Here is a 24,217-nt window from a genome sequence, read left to right as displayed (position 1 = left end):
GATTTCTAGAATCCTGCAGAGGCTTGAGAAGCTTGAGGGAAGATGCTTTTTTATTTGCATGTTGAATGGGACTTAGTTGGAGGGAGAGCGACTCTTTTTATTTAACATTTTGAATAGGAATTTGTCGGGATTGCATTTTTGTTAATTTTTGAATGGGTTGGGTCGGGGGGATGAGTAATATTTAACTCAACATTCATGTTGTTGTTCTTCAATGATATAATTGATTGTTCAATAAAATATTGAACACTTGATGAAGTTCTACTTACAAATAAATCTGTTTTAATTGTATTATTTTGGATGGATGTCTACTTAAAACAACAAATATTACTGCTTGGATATACCTCTCCATTGAATTACCCTCAAATCCCATGGAAAGTTTCCAATTTGGAATATTTCCAAAATTCCCCAGCTTAACTTCCCATGGAAATTTACCAGAAATGTTCCAGCCCTTTGCAACACTATTTAGAATTCTTTTTAAGATTTTAACACTCACTTTTAAAGCCATAATTGAACTGGCCCCTGAGTACCTAAGAGAGTGTCTAAAAATGTATGTCCCTAACTGCTGCCTGAGATCCTCCGGCAGGTCCCTCTTAGAACTTCCTAGAGTGAAGTTAAAAACCAGAGGTGACCAGTCCTTTGCAGTCAGGGCCCCGTCAACGTGGAATGAACTGCCAGAAGAGATCAGGCAAGCCACATCCTTGTCCTCTTTTAAATCTCTTTTAAAAACACACTTTTTTAAATGTGCTTTTACTTCTTAACTTATCACTGACTTTTTAATTTCTGCATGGTTTTTATTATTTTCTTTTACTTAAAGGCCCTGGGAACCCAAATCAACAAAAACATTCTACCTTTGATATTTCAGACTGTATGTAAATACTAAAAACTATGTAAAAATATTAGAACTCAACTTGGTTTCATTTTCAAATATGTTCAATTGCGTTTTTGAACACGTTTCACACTGGGTTTTAAGGGGGCTGGGTTAACCAGATTTTTATTACGTATTAAAAATCCAACCAATCAAAAAGCTTTTTACTCAGATCTTTGTTGAGGCTTGATTAGACATTTAATTTTGATATTCTGGGGATTTTAAATATTCCATTTACGTTTCCTGAGGCTTTAACTCATTTTAGTTCTCTTAACCAGTGTCATGTGCTTTTGTTTTCACTATGTTTTGCACTCTGTAAACCTGTTTTTAAAATGTGCTATATAAATAAATTCATTATTATTATTACTAATATTATATTTCTAGAGCTTACCGTTTCAACTCCAAACACAAAGAATATCAAGGACTCCTTGATGAAACATCGTAGTTGTAAACTTGTCAGGCTTGACCTCCCAAAGTAGCTGCCACATGTCAGAGGGAACAACGCGTTCAGAGTATATTTTTTCAGGCTTTAACATACAAACGTGTGACAACCAGAAAATATTAATGAAGTGGTTTTTGGTCAAAGTTAAAAAAAAAAAAGAGCTCCCAAATAAACTACGAGTGTGTCTGAATCTCTAAGTACTCCACAGACTGCATGTTTACATCTCTAACATGAAGCTGCTCACATCTGACATTACACTACAGACAGTTCTGATGTCTTGTAAAGGCTGATTTTTATGGATTCAAAAGTGTAGTGTTGACTTCTTTGAACATCTTAAAAGCTTAAAGCAGAAGCTCCATGTCTGAAAATGTAAAAGCAGAAGATTAACAGACTGTGACAACCTGAGTTTGCTGCTGATAAAAAAAAAAACTGCACTCTATTTAGTGAATCTCACATTGAAGAAGATTTCAGACACAATGAGTTCGACATGAACGGACAGAAACACACACGCACAAGCAAGAAAGAAACTTGCTGCATATTTACATTGTTATCAATCAGTTGCAACTTTATGAAAAATAACTGTATCCTCAAAAATATATGAAACACACATGTACATATAATTAATTATGGGTAATGGTTCTGTACGCTTTTAAAGGGTGGGGAGCTCTGCGTCCTTTAAGAGGCGTGGTCTTTCTGCACACTGGATGAGGGCTCATCAGTGTGCTGTATTGAATCTCTGAGGCATGGTGCTCCATCCACGGCTAGTGCGACTTCATCTGACTCGCTGTCGTCCTCCACCCCGTCCACACTGCATTCTGACACGTCGCTGTCGCAGGAGCTGGACGTCTCGTCTTCAAAATCAGTGTAAACCTCAGCCCCGTGGAAGATGTACTGATTTGGTGATTGGAACAGGTACTGGCCTGCTGCAGGAGACAAAATGAATCATTACCACTGCTGAGATCTTATCTGGACAATATCCATGATCATACATCATTACACGGCTCTCTTACCGATCTACTGGCTGTGTAAGATGCTTCATTCTGATTGGTCAAAACCCCTTTACCACAGTTATTAACTTTCACTAACATGAGCAACACCAGAGACAAACTGATCACGTCATGTCAAATTAATCCACAGAAAAGAGTTCAGACACATTTAGCTTCTGCTTGTTGACACCATAGACCGTAAGGTGAGGTAAAACCGTTAGCTTCTGTTAGCATCACAACAATGTGGCTAAAACGTTAATTTCCCGTTAGCATTAAAACAATGTGGCTCAATAGTTACTTTTCGTAACGTTAAAACAAGGTGTGTAAATCGTTATTTTCCATTAGCATCATAACAATGTGGCTATATCGTTATTTTCCATTAGCATCAAAACAATGTGGTTAAATTAGGTTCCGTTAGCATCAAAACAATGTGGCTAAATTGTTAGTTCCCATTAGCATCAAAACGATGTGGCTAAAACATTACTTTTCGTAAGCATTAAAACAAGGTGTGTAAATCGTTATTTGCCGTTAGCATCAAAGTAATGTGGCTATATCGTTATTTTCCGTTGGCATCAAAACAATGTGGTTAAATCGTTATTTTCCGTTAGCATCAAAGCAATGTGGCTAAATTGGGTTCCGTTAGCATCAAAACAATGTGGCTAAATTGTTAGTTCCCATAAGCATCAAAACAATGTGGCTAAAACATTACTTTTCGTAAGCATTAAAACAAGGTGTGTAAATCGTTATTTTCCGTTCGCATCAAAACAATGTGGCTAAATCGTTATTTTCAGTTAGCATCAAAACAATGTGGCTAGATCGTTATTTTCCGTTAGCATCAAAACAATGTGGCTAAATCGTTATTTTCCGTTAGCATCAAAACAATGTGGCTATATCGTTATTTTCCGTTAGCATCAAAACAATGTGGCTAAATTAAGATCCGTTAGCATCAAATCAATGTCGCTAAATTAGGTTCTGTTAGCATCAAAACAATGTGGCTAAATTGTTAGTTCCCATTAGCATCAAAAACAATGCGGCTAAAACATTACTTTTCGTAAGCATTAAAACAAGGTGTGTAAATCATTATTTTCCGTTAGGATCATAACAATGTGGCTAAATTAAGATCCGTTCGCATCATAAAAATGTGGCTAAATCGTTATTTTCCATTAGCATCAAAACAATGTGACTATATCGTTATTTTCCGTTAGCATCAAAACAATGTGGCTAAATTAAGATCCGTTAGCATCAAAACAATGTGGCTAAATTAGGTTCTGTTAGTATCAAAACAATGTGGCTAAATTGGGTTCCGTTAGCATCAAAACAATGTGGCTAAATAAGGTTCCATTAGCATCAAAACAATGTGGCTTAAACATTACTTTTCGTAAGCATTAAAACAAGGTGTGTAAATCATTATTTTCCGTTAGGATCATAACAATGTGGCTATATCGTTATTTTCCGTTAGCATCAAAACAATGTGGCTAAATTAAGATCCGTTCGCATCATAACAATGTGGCTATATCGTTATTTTCCGTTAGCATCAAAACAATGTGGCTAAATTAAGATCCGTTCGCATCATAACAATGTGGCTATATCGTTATTTTCCGTTAGCATCAAAACAATGTGGCTAAATTAAGATCCGTTAGCATCAAAACAATGTGGCTAAATCGTTATTTTCCGTTAGCATCAAAACAATGTGGCTAAATTGTTAGTTCCCATTAGCATCAAAACAATGTGGCTAAATGAGGGTTCCGTTAGCATCAAAACAATGTGGCTAAATTAGGTTCTGTTAGCATCAAAACAATGTGGCTAAAACATTACTTTTCGTAAGCATCAAAACAATGTGGCTTATGCTTAATGGGCAGGCTAAGGACATTTACATATTGGATCCTGTCCAGTTTCATTTTAGATTAATAAAATAATCTTTAATCAATGTTTTTAACACCGTGTTTGTATCTTAAGTTAGTAGCCGAGTAAAAAGCGAGATAGTGTATGGTTAGCAGGTTGTTATAGGAAATAGAATCCTGACAGGGTTGATAAGACCCTGACGCGATGCTGTACAAAGTCATTAATAATATTGTTTTCAATAAAAGATATAGAAATTATTTAAGTGAACAATGTTGTATCTAGCAGTGTGTTAAGCTTACCCTCCAGGTACTTGCTAATTGGACTTCTGTTGATTGGAGTAATCCAGCGGCGTCTGTGATTTTCCATGTTGGAGGTTTGGCTTCTTGCTTTCATCACCGGCTCTTCGAGTGTTTCTTCTGTCGACGACTCTGAAGTCTCGGCTGTCTCTTTACTTGACAAATGAGCATTCGGACAAGGCTTTGGAGGTGTTTCACTGTGGCCGGCAGCCTCTGTGACATTCAGGCTCTCTGTCTCCCCTGAAGACGGAGTTTCTGAGTCTGTGATGTGTTGCTCCTGCTCCTCCTGAGCTGCAGTGTTGTTAGGCAAGGCCTCACTTGGTAGCTGTTTTGGTAACCGAGGGGGTTTCTCTGTGATCTCAGAGAGTCTTACAGTATTGTAACAGGTCTGCTCAAAGTCTCCGCCCAACCGGTGACAGATTTCATTGACAATGACGTCACAGTCGCCAAGCAACTCCACGTCAAAGTTGAGGTGAGGCAGCTGTTCCCGATTGATCAGGATCTGTGGCACTTCATGAGGAATAGAGTCTGGATGGGAGGAAGCACACGCAGTAATGAATCACATGAACAGAAGCAGTGGAAGCTTTAGTTTGGATCTACTCGTCCAATCAGAACATACTTGGGATGAGGGCGACCGGTCTGACTTTCAGTGACGAGCCGATGACGATCAGCAGGTCCACCTCGTCTTTGTCCTGCTTCATGGCTCTGTGGAACACTTCTGGAAGATTCTCTCCAAAGAAAACAATGTCCGGTTTCATGATGGCCAAAGGAATATCAGGACACCGCGAACAATGAGGGACGACCTGCAGGAAGTTTATTTCATTACAATCATCACCAAACACTGGGTTTATGGAACAACATTTCAGCTTCATCATTATTTAGATGCAGTGAGTATCATATCCACAATCATCTTCTTCTGGATATTATGTAATATCAGAACCAAGAAGACATCATGTGAGTGTGTTTTACCACCTAAATGATGAGTCACACAGGCTGGCATGGTTTTGTAACAATGAAATGACTGTCTTGCGTCTCAGTGTGTTTGGTTTCAGCTAAATCAGCAATTCAATGGAGGCACTAACCAGCCACAAACTAAAATATATAAAAACATTTGTCAGCAAAGAGGAAGTCATTATTTCACTAAGAAATAGAAACATTAATCTGAAAAATGAAACCTATTACTTGAATACTTATCCTTGTTTATTATGATAAACGCCATTACACATGTCTTTGGTTAATAAAAGGTGATGGATAAAAATAGGGAGAAGATGGTTGGTTTGAAAACCAAAAATGACGTCATTCAGTTTGCAATAATAAAAGCTGCTGCCTGCAGGCTGAAGTCTCTATTAAAACTGTGTTCAGTATTGTTTTTCTATATTGTTATTATGACACATTTTCTTGAAATACTGTGATATAGTTTTAAAGCTACATCGCTCACCTATGGCTGATCTGTTTGGGTTTCTCAGTAAGGTAGACGCTACTATTCTAAATCACATTGTTTCACAGTGAGGTTCCCTATATTAGTGCTCTTGGTAGTTACACTCAAAGTGCTTTTTGGCCAGAAGTACCAGGAACCTTTAGTTCCAGGAACTCCTCTTCAAGGAGCTAAATGGTTCCTGTGGCCCATTGTTGTCTGCGTTTCTACCGAAGCCTGAAGTCCCAAGAAGATTACGCAAATCAGGCCGGTGACGTATAGAGAAAAAAAAAAGACATGGAGGAGGTTCAGCTTGTGCTGTTTTTGGTTGTGCTATTTTTGCATTGCAAATGGATTCACTGAATCAGCACTTGAGACAAGCGTGAGCGGGTCCTAAACCCTTGAGTTAAAGCAATTTTAAAAGCCATGGCAGAGATCCGAACCAGAGTGCTTCGGTTTAAAGAGCGACCCTGTTAACGGGCACGTTAAAGGTGCTTTTCAACTGCAGGAACTTTCCCCAGGAACTAGGAACATTGTATTTATTTTAAAATGTTATTGGTATTTACAGGATTATACAACAATGGTATTAAATACCTATAAAAGTACTCTATATTGTAGGAACCACATACTTTTTAAGGAACTCTGCATGTTTCAATTGCAGGGACCAGGGTCTAAATGTAGCTCAGGTAGTTGATCTAGGTCCAGGATATTTGGGGGGTGGGGCCTTCAATGCTGAACGTTACTGACTGGTGGAGTACCTGCAGTGTTTTTATTTCCCCTGCCGTCCATAATAAAATCACACATCTGTAATTCACTTGAATAACTCCCCCTGGTGTTGCACTCTGAAGAGTTACCCTGTAAACTGGAGACCTTCAGCTGAGCGTGTCAGTGTTTGTGGAGTTTACACAGCCGTTGAAACACAGAAGGAGTCCTCGGGAATGCAAACTAGTTTAGTTTTCATTCAAATGTCAAAATATCCTCATCAGATATCTAATGATCATCTAAAGACGTTTGTGATCACTCTTTAAACTGAAACACCCGTTGATCTCTGCCACGGCTTTTAAAATCTGTCTTTTTTGCTTTCAGTCGAGCGTTTCAGGTGTTTTGAATCTGCTTTGCTACTCGCGTGTGTCTCCTTCAAAGTAATTCAGTGAAACCATTTGCAATGCAAAAAAGAACGATCGAAAACAGCACAAGCTGAATGTCCTCCATGCTCACAGGATAACTCTTATCTGGTACATTTGTTTGACTGCCCTCTCCTGGTCCTGCCATGTAGTGCAATTACATTTTTAGTAGTAGTGTATTTCTGCACTATTGTAGCCCTCTGAAGTCAGTCCAGTAACAGCTTTACAAATTCTACAGTTTGTTGATGCACTTTTTAGAAGGCTAATATGTCTACACAGTTAAGACTGCATTTAGTTTAACATGGGATAATCCTGTTCTCAGGATAGGAGGGAGTGATGATGCAGTTCATACTGTGGTCCTCAAGCACAGTTTTACTGACACAGCACAGTTAAGATACAGGTGATTCATAAAGGAGATATAACCGTGATGAGTCTGTCTGTGTTCTTCAGTGTGTCCATAAACTAATGGCACGTTAGGGAGAGGTGACCCATCACATTCTTATGTAAGAAAATATTGATACTCTAAAATATCACAATACTTCATGATGTGTTACTGTGTCTGTGTCAATGTTTTAGGTGCTGCATCAATATTTTAGGTCCCCTCATGGAACAGAAACAGGGGCACATGAACACCCCAGAAACATTGGTTTCATTTCAGTGACTTTCTCAACACGTCACCTCAAAAAAAGGTGAGTTTGACTACTTTCCAACCAATGATCAGGGTTGTGGTTACCTGTGATCATCTGTGTGTGCGTGTGCATTTTACAGTACATACATGTACTTGTATAACCTTGCACATGTGACACTTTGTTTACATTTGTAAGTTTCACCAAACTTAATGCACACGCCCCTTTTTGTGTAGTGGAGCCTTTAACAGTAAATTAACCGTGACAAATTTAAGCACGGTTAATAGTAAAACTGGTTAGTCTCTGCATCCATACTCTCACAACCAGTGCATCTACAGATGTAATGGCAGTTTCTCAGCAGACTGTGTGAAGTCTATCACAAATAACATGAACAGGACAGATAGAGGGAGCAGACAGTGTGCTCTATGACACACAGGATGTTCTGAAGTCTAGTAATATGTGTTACCTCGCAGACAGAGCAGCCTGACGTTTAAACAAGCACAGATGTAATCTAAACCGTCTGAATCCAGCACATGGAAGTTAAACAGGCCGGATTGTAAGGATTCTTCCATCAATTACTGAGAAATACTTGATATTGATAACGCAGCATTCAGAGAGGTATGTTAATGTGGTATCTCTACACAGTGTGTGTGATAGAGTAAATACCTGGTTGAAGATGTCTTCTCGGATCGCCTCACAATCCACTTTCTGTTTACAGACGAGACAGGACGCCGTCGCAAACGACCCTGAAATATAAAGTTGTTAGTGACTTTCAGCAGAACTCCATAAAAAAGTAAGAATAATCAGTAGATTAGTTTGATCACACACCATGACATTGGATGATCCGCTGAACTCCGGCTACTTGCTCCAGTGTATCAATGTTCTGTGTGTAATTGCGCAGCAGCTTCCCCTGCTTGTCCAGCATGGATATAAATAGATGGCACGGTGAAGGCTGGAACTGACCAGGGTATATCTCCTGTGAAACAGAGGGGGGTCATTCAATAAAGACCTTTTAAGACATGTATTAAAAAGTCCTTAATATCCACCAGGTGAGCAACATGTGTGAACACGAACTGACATTTTTCACCCAGGACATTTTCTTTAAGCCCCCAGTATCATTTCAGGGTAAAGTCATGGTGAGCAAAGAGCAGAGGCGGTCAAATTACGCACTTTATTCATGCTGTCAGGTCAGAAACAGAGGTAAGAGTACCATAAGAGCACGGCAAGCATGTGCTGGTTCTCTGATATGAAACTTTTACAAAGGATTCCAGGAAAGTTGTATCTCAGGACACCAATATCTGCTCCCAGTACAGAATCACAGAATCACTTAACATCACACTGCTCCTCTCTCCATTTGCTTCTTCAAGTATTAGGGGAGTGTTTCAATACTCTGTTACAAATCCTTCATTAAGACTTCAGGAGAAGTCTACCTCAACAGACTGATATCCTCCATCAAGTGTTTATCTCAGTGACAACAAGCACTCAGGATTCTGTGTTTTTCATGTGTGAACTTTCAAGTCGGGTATATTTCGGGGTCTAGAAACTCTGCATTAATATTCCAGGTGCAGGTCTGAACACAGAACGAATCCCACACCATGTCACAGTCATGCACATCATCCCTGTATCGTCTTGTCTGCACCCTTCATCTGGAAAACTTTAGATCTGTTTGAAATTCTTTGGCAAGAGTGTGGGTCCAAAATAATAACACCATATGAATAAAAGCAGACTTTAATGCAAAGGGCATGGATCTCATGGCTGTGCTCAAGGCTGAACATTGTAACAAGAATATGTTACGTATGAGAACTACAAACAGGGAAGCAGTGATGAGGATGTGATACATATTTTAAAGTTTTCCTTTACCTTTGTTTTCTTCCATGTATGAACAAGACCGTAACATGGTTCAATGAGAGCGAGAAGTCTGTAGAAACCTCTGTAACTCCACTTCAAATGATCATGAAAGCACCTTACAAAGTCTTTAAGCTTTTTAAAATGTGCAACACTTTATCACTTTGACACCTGGACTTTTGTTAGGATTGATAAATGATGATAAACAAACCTTTGCAAACTTGAAAAACGGTCTTGGGTCCCGTCTGAAGTACTCGATGTCAAACATGGCCTGAGGATCTGGAAGATCTGGAAAGTCCACGGCGAGTCGTGCATAAATCCCGTCCCTGGAGCGAAAGTCTGGTATTCCACAAGAAACTGACACCTAACACAAAAAGCATAGAGAGGATTTAATAACAGAGATGATTTTACAACATGTTCACTGTAATGATTGTTAATTCATAATGTAGAATATGATGAAAATGCATACCCCTGCACCAGTCAGGACCAGGATCCGTTTACTTTCATGCAGTAGTCTGACCACGTCATCTAAGGTGTTGATGTCCTTCCGCTTCTTCCTTTTAGGAGGGTCTGAGATGTTGATGATGATCTGCCACAGTGTCATGTCGTCCAGGTCTGGTGGGAGCACGGCCTCAGGGAGCAAATCCCTCAGTATGGTCCTCGGATCTGTGTCTCTGATGTGCTGCTGGATGAAACTGTAGGAACCTGGTCGAGAGCACAGAACATGTCCTCAGCATCCACTTTCTTTCTGTTATCCTGTTACGCTTGATTTATTTACTGAATGAATAAAATCAGTGAAGTTAAAGGTGTGACAGGTAAGCTTCTCTAAGTCACCTATTTGAGGTTGAGGAGCCCAGTCGCTCGAGCTTGCGTGAGAGAATCTGTCATCGTCCTCGGTGGCGTGCTCCGGTGTGTCAGACAACCCGTTTGAAGGGAGATCCTCGTGTCCTAGAAAATCTGAGCAGACAGAAAGAGGGACGATTAAAGCTTGGAAAACACACGCTTTAGTATTGTGAGGGCGTAACTTCCAGGTAAATCTTAAAACACCATGAAGGTTCGTCTCACTGTTAATCAGTGCTTTTGATGGTAAACTAGGGACAAGGTAATGCAAACCCAGAGTCTGGTTAATACAGACTTGCCAACTCTCACGGCCCCCCGTCCTGTGACCAAGACAAATCTCACGTCAGAACACTACACCATTAAAACACTGTGGTGGGCAAAGTTTATTTCTCTGTGTTGATCAGTCAGCTGCTCATTTATGATTCTGATCTGCTCTACTTGATACATGACGTCAACTCGTTCAGAGTAACGTGAAAGAAAATACTCTACCTTTAAATTTCCAAAGTATCGGCTCAATGAGTCTGCTTTTAACTCAACTCCACTTTATTTATAGAACACCTTTCATACACACAAACATGCAGCTCAAAGGGCTTCACTAAACAACAGAGAGACATTTTCCTGTTTGAGTACTTGTCAATCTTTTATTTTAAGTTTTTTCACATATTATTGGCTTTTTAATTTTTTTTTTATTCATTTACTTAATATGTTTCTTATACAAAAACATCACTTTCTTGAATTGTTTGCATTGATCTTTTTTTTGTAATGTGTCAAAATCTAAATAAAAAGATCTTTGAAAAAAAAAAAAAAAAAAAAGAACAGAGAGACAGAAAAAAACAGCAATGGTAAAATTATTAAAAAGCATGATTATAAATAACATATTTAAAAATCAAATCAATACAGTAAAATGAGTAAGAGTAGAAAGTTAAGAATAAGGTAGTTATTCTCTGATCCCTGCTCTGTTTGCCTCACCTTGGACCCCTCGTAACATTACAAGGACTTTCTGTGGACTCTACTTCTGGCCATTTATTTATTTGTGGACAATACATCAATGTATGGACTGACTCGGTGGCACATCTTATCTCTTTTTCTGGCAGTGTGTTTTGTTGTGTTTATCTTTTTATGTGCGTTTATGTTTATGTGTATTAGATTAGAAATACTTTATTTATCCCAATTCAGTCATTAAAGTTGCTCCTATACACAATAATTAAGAATATCAAATAATATTAATATAAGAAATAATTAATAAGATATAAATACAAATACAATGAAATTAATGATAACAAAAGTCAGTACAGAGGACAAAATAAGCTCTGTAGAAAATAAATGGTTGAAGTCCCCAGAGATCAGGAAGAGGGCACTCTGGTGGTCTGTCTGGAGTCTGGCTATGGCAGCGTTGAATATGAATGCAGTGATAAATATATACAAATGTTTATAAATAAATTCCTTAGAAAAAAAAAAAAAGGTAGAGTTAAAACAAAAAATAAAGAGATAAATAAATAAACAAGATAAATGTTAAAGCAATGATTATTAGAATAATGCAGTCCAGGGCTCAAATTAAATTACTCCAAAGTAAAAAAGGTAAATTCACTTTTAAAAAACACTAGAGCTCGCCGCTTTAATGTCCAGATTCAGAGAGTTTAGAGTTTAGGGGCATAAAAACAGAAAGCTCTTTGGCTGGTGTTTGTAAGACACATGAGGAACACTTAAAACTAAAAGGCTGCAAAGAATCCCTTTATTTTAGTGTAAAGTGTTTAAAATTCAGATTTTAATACAACTAATCAGTTTTAAAAGGCATCATGTAAAAAAAGCATATTTTACTAAAATGTAAAATCATTTTTTTGGTTATTTATGTATCAATAATTTTGTGTTTTCCCTTTAAAATATTTAATTTCCAGCACAAATGGTCACATAAAGATTCACCAGAATGCAGGAATTAAGTGTTCTGCTCTTAATTGAGCCCCTCTTACTACCTCTGCCTGGATATTTTAAAATGAACCCTAAACTGAGAGGATCAGGTTTGAAAGGAAGTACTTCTCTATTTTCTTTACACCTCTGTTCATCTCATGTTGAAACCTCTAAATGTGATCTAAATAAGTGCACGTGATTTATTAAGTTCATGTCATGAAAAGTCCCCCACCCCCCCTATGTTAATATCAGTATATAATGCTCCCCGTCCATGCAGCAGTTCTTACCTGCACCGTCCCCCTCAGGTGTCAGCAGTGAGTCTCTGGAGTCTACTTCCTCAGTCCCTGTCTGCGGCTCCTCGGAGTCCAGCAGCCGCAGTCCATTGTTGTCTCCGCCAGGCGCTGCCGGGGCCTGCTCCACCGCCGGCCCCGGCTTGGCTTCCTTCTTCTCCGCTGGCTGTATACAATCCACGGCCGCCTTCCAGTCCTCCGTGACCCCGGAGGAACAGGATAGATGGTCTGCTTTAGAGACTTTGGATTCGTAGTTAGTCGCCGGGCCGATTTTCGCCCTCTTTTTGGCGGGTTCCTCTGTTTCGGAGGAGCCTGGGAAGGCTGTTCCGGGAGTGCTCTCCCTGTCCGCCATCTTTAGACGCAGATCCACCGAGCAGAGAAGTACAGATCCTCTATGATCCTGCCCCCCCCCCACAGCTGGAGCATTAGCATAGATCACATGACCACTCTTCTTCTGCTCTCATTGTATCATTTACCAAATGATAAAGGTGCATACCGCCACCTGCTGTACCGGAGTGTGCAACATCCAAGTTTCGTACTTCAGGTTAAATTCTACACATAATGAAAACATAAAAACAAATAACTAAACAATAACAGAATATAGTAATAATAATAATAATAATAATAATAATAATAATAATAATAATAATAACAATAATAATAATACATATACTATTATATACATATATAATAGTAACCATTAAAAAACTAATACTAATAATACATATATAATAGTAGCAATTCAATTATTATTATTGTGTGTGTGTGTGTGTGTGTGTGTGTGTGTGTGTGTTTTGTAAGGGGGCGGGGCATTTGGGAGACCACAGCAGCGACTCTTGTACCGAGCGGCTGCTACACCAGAGTAATCCAGCTGTTCCTGATAAACATCTTCACATGGAGGCTGTTTTTAACCGCAACAAGGACGACTTGGAGGATTACTATGGGTTACTAGGATGTGATGAATTGTCCACGGTAAGGTCTGCACAGTGGATGTTTTATAAGCTGTTTTGTGGAGTGACACTAACGTGACAAGAGCAGAAAATCATCCATTAAGAAATCACCTAATGGTAAATTATTGGCAGAGGAAGTGACATCACTTTCTTACTGAAGCGGAATCATAGGAGCGGAATATGAAAATGTAACAAACAGAATGATCTCTTTTTATGGCTCCACCCACAGACTCCGTTAAGTTGGAAAGATTTTAACAAACTGAGTGTATCGGTGCAATAGACTCAACATTTAACCAGACCTAAGCCACCTAAATCACCTTAAACACACCTTTACCTTGTAATTTTGATCAATAGAATATTGCAGGGTTGAAAGAAGGGATGGAAATCCGTCTACACAGAGTGGTAGAGGATTTACAGGCTGCGTGATGTCAACATGGAGGTTCAGAGTCAGAAAGGGGGGCAGCTTTAAACACAGAGTAGATCCATGTGACGCATGTGTTGGTACCTTTTTTTTCTTTCTTTCACTTTATTAGATCTAAACAGGTTTACAATATATGAGGAGCCGTTGGGGCCACAAATGAACCAATTATTTGTATGTATTAGTTTCATATAATGCTCAATATCTTAACACAAGAGATACATTGTTTATTACTAAATTTGCATGAATGACATTTTTGCCATTAGGACCAATATATCTAACCATTTAAATCTTTAATATTTATTTGATTTCTGTAAAAAAAAAAAAAAAGTAACACATTCTCACACAATAAAGCAAAATCTTCAAAACATGGTCTGTGATAAATCTACTGAAGTCTTTCTAGAGTTGTGTAGTGTGCCAAAAAAGGTAAAATACTGAAACACCTGGTGGTACTAGAGACTAAAAACAAAAGTCAGCAGCAGAATAAGCTGTTTAGCATTGAAGATTCTGCAATTTTTTTATGAGCACAATCCATTAACACAGCCTAGCTGCTCATCACACAAATGCATGTAATTCTTTAAACATGTGGCTCCATTTAAAATGGAAATAAACAGGCTCTCCAAAAGTATACGATTTATTGCCAAGAAGCATTTTAACATCAAATAAATAATCTACCAAATACAAATGTCCTTTCTTTTTGTGCTTAATGTATTTAGCATTGAAGCTTTCATTAGTTAAAACTTTTGAGCCTTATTAGGTAATTGGTAAAGCCGATAGAAACCTAGACATCTTTGCTTTTAGTGGAGATTTGGCTTTCAGTTGTAAAGAAGTAACCATTTGAACCATTTGAAAAATCTATCTCAAAATGAGCTAGCAAGTTAGTAAACATTTCAGCCAGCCTAGTCTTCTAGTGCAATTAGTGGATTTTTTTTTTTACCTTACTAGAACAGGGGTTCCCAAAGTGTGGGTCGGGACCCCCTGGGGGGTTGCGAGACACAAATGGGAGGTTGTGAGATGTCTTCCAGAATGTTTTTTTTTTTTAAGTTAAAAAGTCGTAAGTCTTTGGCACCTTTATTTTGGGGGTTGCAGGTTGAAAAGTTTGTGAACCCCTGTACTAGATACATGTCAGAGCCTTTGCTGCCCTCTCATGAATTAGTAAGGCTTTCAGCATTTAACAGGTAAACTAGCACTGTCAAAGACTAAACTACTGCAGGAAACTGATGCTCAATATGAAGGCTGAAAGCTTCAGAATACACTGTAGCCGAAAGTCTCTGTGACTACATCTGTATATTGTGTTTTCATGCTCCTCTGTATGTTAACAGAAGCTAGGGTTGACCTCAGCACAATGACCACACTGCTTCCATGTAGAGGTCCTAATTTTTAATTGCTTACACACATTAAAAATACACTTCTATTATCAGAAGCTACTTCAAACTTAAAAATCTCCAGGCAGGATGCCAGCATTGCTCCTCTGGCTGTCTCCGTCTGCCTGAGCCAGGTCCAGCATGCTGCTGCAGGTGAGAGGAGAGCAATCAGTGAGCAGTTTACACCTGTGCTCATTAACTCTGGCACTAGTTTAACTCTCCCAGCAACTGAGCCTACACCAGGCCCTGCCACCAGTGTTCTATTCTTAAGGCTCATTACTGCTCTTCAGAAGAAATGTTTAAAAATGTTTCCTTCATTTAAAAAAATATATTTTTATTTTTAACAAAAGGTTAAAACTACAATTTATGTTTCATCTTTCAGACTGAACAGATCCTCAACGAGTACAAGATTCGAGCCTTGGCATGTCACCCAGACAAAAACCTACAAAACCCTGGAGCAGGTAGATGTGGACTGTTTCTGTTGCCAAGGCCTGTTTGATTCTGAGAAACTTTTTAATGCTGACAAATAATAATTAAATAAAGGAATTACATTTTATCTGACTTACTTTGAGACAGTTGTTATTTATTATATACAATGAGCAATTTATAATTTTTATCTCATTTACTACATGATGTCCAGTTATGACAACACAGTTCCTGAGAACACAGTTGATTAATTTGCCTTGTCTTTGTCCATGAAATGCATGCTACCTTTAATAGAAATTAGCAGCAGTTTTTATCTGACAGGGATAATATCTGCTCTCAAAATGTCTTTGCCCATGCTGCACTGGAGGGGATAACTGTGTTATATTTGATTAATAAGTCCACCAACACTTGCTCGCCAAAGAAGGCAGCATCTGTTAGGGAGTCCTTAGACGTGGTCTCCAACCACATCTATGTTCTGGTCCTTGGTCTTGAGTGATTTCTGGCTCCTGCTGCTGCTTTGCTGGGTTACAGCCATGAAGAAGCCATTCTTGTCTTCCTTGTTGCTGCTACTAGTGTTGCTGAGCACTTCATCATTGTCCTGCTGCATGCCGTCCAGGGCTTTATGCTCCATCCCTCAGCAGGTCTCAGCAGATGTGTGTCTAACATGAGTCTGGTCCTGCTGGAGGTTTCTGCCTGTTAAAGGAAGTTTGTCCTTGCCACTGTAACTTGCTAAATGCTGCAAAGTGCTCTGCTCATGGTGGATTAAGATGAGAACAGACTGAGTCCTGTCTGTAAGATGGGACTGGATCTGGAGTACGGTCTAGACCTGCTCTGTTTGGAAAGAGTCTGAGGAGAACATTTGTTGTGATTTGGGGCTACATATCCAGTAAATGTTTATATATAGGACCACATAGTGGTTTAAGCCCCATGTACAGAGTCTATGGTCCTCGTCACAGTGGCTCCTGGCCTCGACCCTTTGCTGCATTTCTGTCCCATCTCTCTACTCCCCACATTTTCCGCCTCTCTTCAGATCAATAAAAGTAAAAAATGCCAAAAGTATAACTTGCAAAAAAAAAAAAGTTTGTATGGCTTATCTTTCTTGATTTATGGTATTTATTTCTGCTAGTTTTCTCTAAGCATAATCCATCTCTAACCCATGTGTTGTTTTCTTTCCTACAGTGGAAGAATTCCAAAAGTTACAGGAAGCCAAAGATGTTTTATGCAACCACTGCAAAAGAAAAAACTACGACCTTTGGAAAAGAAGCGGTGTAACTATTCCATTTCATGACTGGCAAGCCTTAAATAACTCTGTAAAAATGGTATGTAACATCTTTATTTTGTACAGATTTTTGAAAACATAATGCCAAATCTTTATAATTTCAAAACCTGATGATGAATGTGATCGTCTGTTTGTAGTCAATGCACTGGGCTGTAAGGAATAAGAAGGAACCAATGTTGGAGGCCTCAAAGGCAGAAATCCCGGTCCCTTCCCAAGCAGCAAGGATCTCTCCATGTGATGATGCCATCCAGTCTTCAAGTACGTCAATATGAAATTGCTGCTAATGTTAATTTTAATTTTTTGAAGAGTACAGTGACTACATTTTTTCTATTAAGTGCAATATTAGATTAAAAAAAAGAGAAATACAAGTGCAAAACACACAAACACACAAAGTGTTGTGCCAGTTCACACTAAAACTGAGATAGCTCAAAGTTCAGGTCACACAGACAAATTTCAATAAGGAGAGTCACAATTTGAAGATTAAAGATTATTTATTACAACTTAATGAATAATGAAACTTGCAGAAAACTTTGGCGTAAGGACTCATGGGGACAATTTTGTGAGCGTAGGATGTGTGAATTTGGCAGTAGAAGAAATCCCCCTAATGCAAGAAGGAACTAGCTGGAGAGAGACACATTTAAAAAGACAGCAGAAAGTTGATAGGCTGATGATAAGGGCGTGCCACTGAGCCATTGGATGACAGCCGCTGCTGATAAACCAATGACAGCTCCGGAGCATGCAGCTGGAAGCAGGTGAGCTATTGAATGGAGAGGAGAGTTAAACAACTGCTGTGATTGCTTTATAGTCTTCCTGTCTGAACTTTCGCTAGAGCTACATATGAACTCATATGTTCTTTTTTTTTTTTTTTTTACTTCGAACTAAGTTCATGGTTCAAAATAGACAGATATTAAATTTAAAAGACAACTGAATCCCAGTTAAATAGGAAATAATCTGCAGCTTTGAAAATGTAGAAACATACATAACTCTACAATCTGCCATCTGGATATTTGGCTAAAGGATCTGACTTTATCACTCCAATACACAGGAAAGATCACCTGAAATAAAACGGATAAGGGCAAAGAAACACTGAACAAGCAAACCTACCCCTCTCTAAAACCAGACCAGTTTTTAGCCACTTGGGGTCTGTCCTGATTCATCCAGAAACTCCTTAAAATGTTAATAACAGCTGGCTTCACAGGTACCAAGCGGCAACCTTCGGCCGCAAGACTTGAAGCCAATGCGGAAGTGTTAAAAACTGCAGTTCCTCAATTGTCCACTTGAGGCTGGCTCCGAAAGTACCAGAACCCACATACACACCAATTCAATAAATCAGATCTTTACAGCAGAAATAAACATGTTTACAGCCTGGTTCAAAACATGAGTTAAGTCTGGATAGCTCATTTCTCTATCGGTACAGACTGTACGGGGGTGAATTTTTTCATAACGCAGCAGTTTTGAAGATATTAAGATTACGAGTTTTCCATTATGAGAGGCACAGCTGACTTGATTGACAGGCGGGAACACTGTAGCTTTTGGCTAGGAGGCTCAAAGTCCGCCTCTTTACGCCACACTAGCTCGACAGAAGTTATGTTGAGTTCAACATTTCCAATATGGCTCCCGCCGACGATTGGCCTCAAAACAGCGCTTCAGAAACAGATGGGTGACATCACGGATACTACGTCCATTATTTATACAGTCTATGGTTTGTACATCTGGATCACCAGATGCATAAGCCATGTCCGATGCCTGTCAGTCAGCCATAAATCTGACTCTGGCTACAGAACTATGCTCACGTTCCTGTGAGTTGCAAACTGGGCTGTTCAATTCACGGCTCACCAAAATATGAGCATGTTCAATGAAAGCATTCGTTTAGCGCATTCACGCACAACACTGCACACATAAAAACACACATAGATATATAGATGTAACATTTTCTATAACATGTCTTCTTTATAGTCAAATATCACATAATGTTAATTGCACAATCTGCTATCAGTTTTTAACTTACTGCATTAGATTTGTGTTTGACTTTCATGACGTATATCCTTTTTTCTCTAGGGGAGAGCTGCCATCCACTTTGCCACTGGGTTTCTGATTCATCATTCAGTCTGCTGCGAAAGTTTAGAAATTATGAAATATAAACAGATGACATTTAAGAACCAGAAAAAAATCCTATACTTAATATAAGTTAATGTAAAATTTGTTGTAAGATGTTTTGATTGACTATTGATTAAGTTTACTAGTCCATATTGGAGTGTAATGATCCCTCACACTGGAGTGTCTTTTATGGTATAAGGTGTTTTTTGTGGTTTTCATGTGATTATATTGGGATTATTAAACATGAGCAAAAACATTATTTTGCCTGTATGTGTTATTTCATGTCCAGTGTCTTTTACGTAAACATTGTTCATTCATAATCCTCCCAGTGGGTATTTGTGTGGCAGAGTTACAACTGTAGTAATGCACTGAAAACACCATGGATTAAAAACAATGGGAGAATAATCTAATCTGAATTTTGAGACAGCCTTTTAAATATATTGAACATGCAGTATTCAGCCTAAAATAGAACAAGGCAGATAATGCTATTACACTTACCTTCAAATATCATTGAATTTTTGTGAAAAAAAAAAACAAATAAAGATTTGAATGAATACATGTGTTGGTGTGATGTATAAATATTTATTGACTTCTAACCTACAAAAAGTTACAGTTCAGTTCAGTTTTCTAGCAGCAACAATGCATCAATGGTCATTTTTAAAGGTTTGTGCACTAATATAAAATGAAACAGATGTCATGAGTAGCTTTGTTTAGTTTGGGTTTATTTTTGTTCAGTGTATAAATAAAATTATATGCAATATTTCAGATGCTAAGATGAAAATCCTCTCCAAGAAACTAATTGAAAAGGTCGACTTTTTAATAAATTTTTTGCTATAAGATAAGATAAGAGATTCCTTTACTGGTCCCACAACGGGGAAATTCAAGTGTTACAGTAACAGAGTAGACAAAGTGCAAAAGAAATATATAAAGCAAACAAGAGCCTATAAATTAGCAATTATTAAAAAGTTATTAGCAATGAAAATTAAAATCAAAGAGGTAAAAGATAATCATATCTTAAAATCACACATATACCTGTATATATATCTATATATATATATAGATATATATACATACATACATACATATATATATACATATATATATATATATATATATATATATATATATATATATATATATATATATATATATATATATATATATATATATATATTATTGATTATAGAAGTCTGTCACTGAACGAGCTCTTAGGGTTGTTATGGTCTCCTGGAGGGGGTGTGACGTTTTGTCCATCAGAGAAGATAGCTTTGCTACCATCCTCCTGTCAGCCACCACCTCCACAGGGTCCAGAGGGCAGCCCAGGACAGAGCTGGCCTTCTTCACCAGTCTGTTCAGCTTCTTCCTGTCAGCAGCAGAGATGCTGCTTGCCCAGCAGACCACTCCAAAGAAGATGGCTGATGCCACCACAGAGTCAAAGAAGGACTTCAGAAGAGCCCTCTCCACACCAAAAGACCTGAGTCTCCTGAGCAGAAAGAGTCTGCTTTGACCCTTCTTGTACAGCGCATTTGAGTTCTCTGACCAGTCCAGTTTATTGTTCAGGTGAACACCCAGGTACTTGTAAGATTTCACAATCTCAATGTCGGTTCCCAGGATGTTCACTGGTGTGGGAGAAGGGAGCTTGCTTCTTCTGAAATCCACCACCAGCTCTTTGGTCTTTCCAGCGTTGAGCTGGAGGTGGTTTCTCTGGCACCAGAATGCAAAATCCTGTGTCAGTTCTCTGTACTCCCTGTCATCCCCATGGGTGATGAGGCCAACAATGGCGGAGTCGTCAGAGAACTTTTGCAGGTAGCAGCTCCCTGTGTTGGGCTATGTTATCAATCATATCAAGGGTTTTAACGTGTAGTTTAAACAGCCATAAAGCTTTTTTTTGTAATATTTTATTTTGTATTAATTATTAATTATTCAAGAGTAAAGGTGTTCATATACAGGCAGTAGAAGACAGTAACACATATAAATGAAGTGAAGACAGTTTAAATAAGATAAACATATACCATACATACAGAAGACAGGACAACAATACAATATATATAAAGTAAATCAACTTATGACAACAAAAATTATGTATACATGAAATAAAAACACTCATAACAGAAAAAACCTAAACGTAAACAGAAATATGTAAATAATTGTTTACCTAGGAGTCTCAGGGAAAAGGGTGTTATAATAGTTCATGAATTTGATGCATTTTTTGTCATTGACTAAAAGAAATTATTTAATAAGGGACTTGAATTCTAGAAGGAAAATTGAAAACTTCGGAAGTGACTTTGAGAATTTCTGTTTGTGAATGACAAACTTGGCTAATATTATAATGAAGTTTATGATGTATTCAAGAGCAATATTTTCCTTGGTATCATCGTAACAAACAACGTCTTTGAGTTTCAGAGAATAAACATAATTAGCAGCTGAGAAAAAATGACATTCAATGTCTTTCCAGAATCTTTTGGATAGCTAACATTAAAAAAAAAAAGGTGAGAAATAGTTTCTGTATCGTTTTTGCAAAAGTTGCACTCATTCTCAATAACTGTAAACTTAGTGATGAGGCTGTTAACAGGGTACATTTGATGTAGTATTTTGAAGTGTACCTCCTTAGCTTTCTTTGTGATACAGTATCTATAAGGTAAAAGCCAGGCCCTCCTCCAGTTTATGTTCTCAATCTTAGACCTCCAGAAAAAATGTTCCTCTTGGAATCAATTTATTGTTCCTTTGAAATATCTGTCGAACATGCTTATTGTTTGGAGGGAATATGGATTTATTCTTTATGGTGATGTCACAATTATTCCAGAGGAAGGTTTTGTTAGGGGACAAATTGTGGACAAAAGCAAGCTTCCAAGATAAAAGGGCCTGTTGATGAAATTTTGATAACTGAACTGGCAACCTATCAGAAAAAAAAATGCAAGTTAAAAGAGAGGGGAGACCTCCTATTTTTTTAAAGATATTATTTGTGATAGGGTACCACATTGAGTTAGGAACATCCATAATGCTTCGAGCCTGTCACGTGCGTAATACCCGTAAAACCACAAACCCTCTATGAATGAGAGAATCTCTCGCCGGGTGCGGTGGCGCGCGCCTGTAATCCAAGCTACCGGGAGGCTGAGTCTGGAGGATCGTTTGAGCTCAGGAGCTCTGAGCTGCAGCGGACTGTGTCGATCGGGTGTCCGCACTAAGTTCGGTATCGATATGGTGCTCCTGGGGGAGCCCGGGACCACCAGGTCGTCTAAGGAAGGGTGCACCGGCCCAGGTCGGAGACGGAGCAGGTCAAAGCCCTCGTGCCGCTCAGTAGTGGGATCGCGCCTGAGAATAGACGCTGTAGTGCAGCCTGAGTAATACAGCGGGACCCGGTCTTTTTACACTCTGCACACTGACACACAAACACACACAGGCTCAACATCAATGTTTCTATATTTTACAACCATAGACTGTAAGGTTACAACAGCTTCAGCACTGCTTCTGTTTCCATACACACCTGCACAGAGCAGCTGTGTTTGTTTGTCCTACAGCGCCTCCACCTGGAGGAGAGGAGCAATGACCATCAGTCACAGCGGCTGATCACAGATATCATCCACTAAAATACTTCTTTAAACATGTTCAGGTCGACCCATTTGTCGTTTCAAAAGTAGTTGTAGGAACATTAGTGTTATCTTCATGTTTCATGGAGGAAGATCCTTTCTCTCTGTCAGCATACAGTTTGTTCAGCTTGATTAAACGCTCTGCAAATAGGATTTACAGGTCAAGTTAGTTATTTGTGGTAAAAAAGATGTAAAGTTTGTAATAAAGATGAATATTTTTACTGTCTTTCTGGCTGTAAGATGAAAATGTTCACTGAAATGATCTGTTTTCACATTTAAACAGCAGACTTTGTTGTGGTGCATGGTTTAATCTGGTTTAATCTGAAGTTTGTTTACTAAGTGGACTTCACTTGTAACAGTTTTTCTGTTTTTTTTATATGAATCATTCCATCATTTCATGTGTCTCAAAGCCTGCAGTCAAACACAAGATGCTGCAGACTGTACCACTGCCCTCTGTGCCCTAAATTTAATCCCACAAAGAGAAGGATGTGATGGGTCCATCATGATGTGGTCATGGTCATAAAAAAGTTGGACTGAACCGTCTATCACTTTTTTCAGTTTATGTGTTTTTGCTATTTTAAAGTTAAGCACTTAATGTGAAGTTTTAATCAGTAGGACCCAAAAGTGAGACACAGACAGGGTAAAAGGTGGTAAAAAGGATTTAGTGCAGAGGATTCAGGGATTACAGAGAACAAGAATCTTCAAGACATTGGTGAGATGCTGCATGGTGGAGGAGGCACTAAAGGTATAGGCTAAATTATTTGAGTATGCTTCAGGTAAAGAACGGGGCCTCTAACTCAAATCTACAGGGGTCTTCCCCACCTTCAGTTTCCACATGTGGCGCCATCTCTCCTGTCCTGTGTGGATTTGATCGCCCTAAAGGTGAGTGTTTGGTTTGAGTATTGTATTGAAACTCTAGCTTTACAGTTGGTCAATTGATGGTGAGTTGATTACCGGTTAATGTAACTTTAATTTATTTAGTTAGTTTAATAAGGCATGGTCATTACCAATAGTTAGCCGCCTTGAACATTAGCTAGCTACCTTGTAAGTGTGAAAACGGTGCAGTAACATGCAGTAACAAAGGGACATTTTCTGAACAAACAATAATAAGTTGGCACATCTTTCACTTCTTAGTATGTAGAACTCAAAACTTTAAGTTACACTACATATGAATGATAAGTTATCTCAACAAAAACTCATCAGTTGGCTGAAATGTAAGATTTCTAGTTAGCCTCAAAACTAAAAAATCTAGCACAGACAGTTGCCTTGAAATCTTGAGTTTTCACAGCTTTTTGGTTTTAACAGTTCAGTACCATACCTGGTCTCCCCTGCTTATATCTTTAATCACCTGATTCTGTGATTCACTTAGAGTTTTGTGAATGGATATCATTGGCTATCTTACTCTTGTATTGTTTTCTATTGATCAATATGTTCTGTTTGTTTGTTCTCAACTATTTATGTGGTACTAATAATATCCTTTTGTATTTTTCTGTTGTCTATATTTTTATTCTATTTATTTTTTGTCTCTTCTTTGATACAGTTTGCTGTGTTCTAGAATCTAATTTAAAAACATGTTTTTACAGGAGAAGTCACCTGAGCGTGTTTTAATCCAGATGTTTTT

The 24,217-nt window shown here is 38.4% G+C and overlaps 2 protein-coding genes across 3 annotated transcripts; one reads left to right on the top strand and one right to left on the bottom strand.

Annotated features, from left to right (window-relative positions):
• Positions 1-1,354: 1,354 nt before the first annotated feature.
• sirt1 (sirtuin 1) lies at positions 1,355-12,896 on the bottom strand. Its single transcript, XM_034681831.1, has 9 exons — positions 12,473-12,896; positions 10,275-10,397; positions 9,910-10,145; positions 9,652-9,804; positions 8,424-8,571; positions 8,262-8,341; positions 5,051-5,234; positions 4,435-4,959; positions 1,355-2,230 (listed from the first exon to the last, which is right to left on the bottom strand). Exons 1-9 carry the CDS (start codon positions 12,825-12,827, stop codon positions 1,983-1,985), a joined length of 2,052 nt encoding a protein of 683 aa, XP_034537722.1. The 5' UTR covers positions 12,828-12,896; the 3' UTR covers positions 1,355-1,982.
• Positions 12,897-13,288: 392 nt separating this feature from the next.
• On the top strand, positions 13,289-19,268 carry dnajc12 (DnaJ (Hsp40) homolog, subfamily C, member 12). Of its 2 annotated transcripts, none has more exons than XM_034681945.1 (5): positions 13,289-13,447; positions 15,590-15,668; positions 16,813-16,952; positions 17,050-17,170; positions 18,971-19,268. In XM_034681945.1, the coding sequence occupies exons 1-5, from the start codon at positions 13,370-13,372 to the stop codon at positions 19,051-19,053; spliced, it is 501 nt and encodes a 166-aa protein (XP_034537836.1). In that variant the 5' UTR covers positions 13,289-13,369; the 3' UTR covers positions 19,054-19,268. The 2 variants fall into 2 exon arrangements, with proteins under 2 accessions (XP_034537836.1, XP_034537837.1); XM_034681946.1 differs by lacking the exon at positions 13,289-13,447 and adding an exon at positions 15,312-15,360.
• The last annotated feature ends 4,949 nt before the right edge of the window (positions 19,269-24,217 follow it).

This window comes from Notolabrus celidotus, chromosome 4 (assembly GCF_009762535.1).
Source record: "Notolabrus celidotus isolate fNotCel1 chromosome 4, fNotCel1.pri, whole genome shotgun sequence".
Taxonomy (NCBI): Eukaryota; Metazoa; Chordata; class Actinopteri; order Labriformes; family Labridae; genus Notolabrus; species Notolabrus celidotus.
Note: the sequence above shows the minus strand (reverse complement) of the source record. Positions and strands in the feature narration are given on the sequence as shown.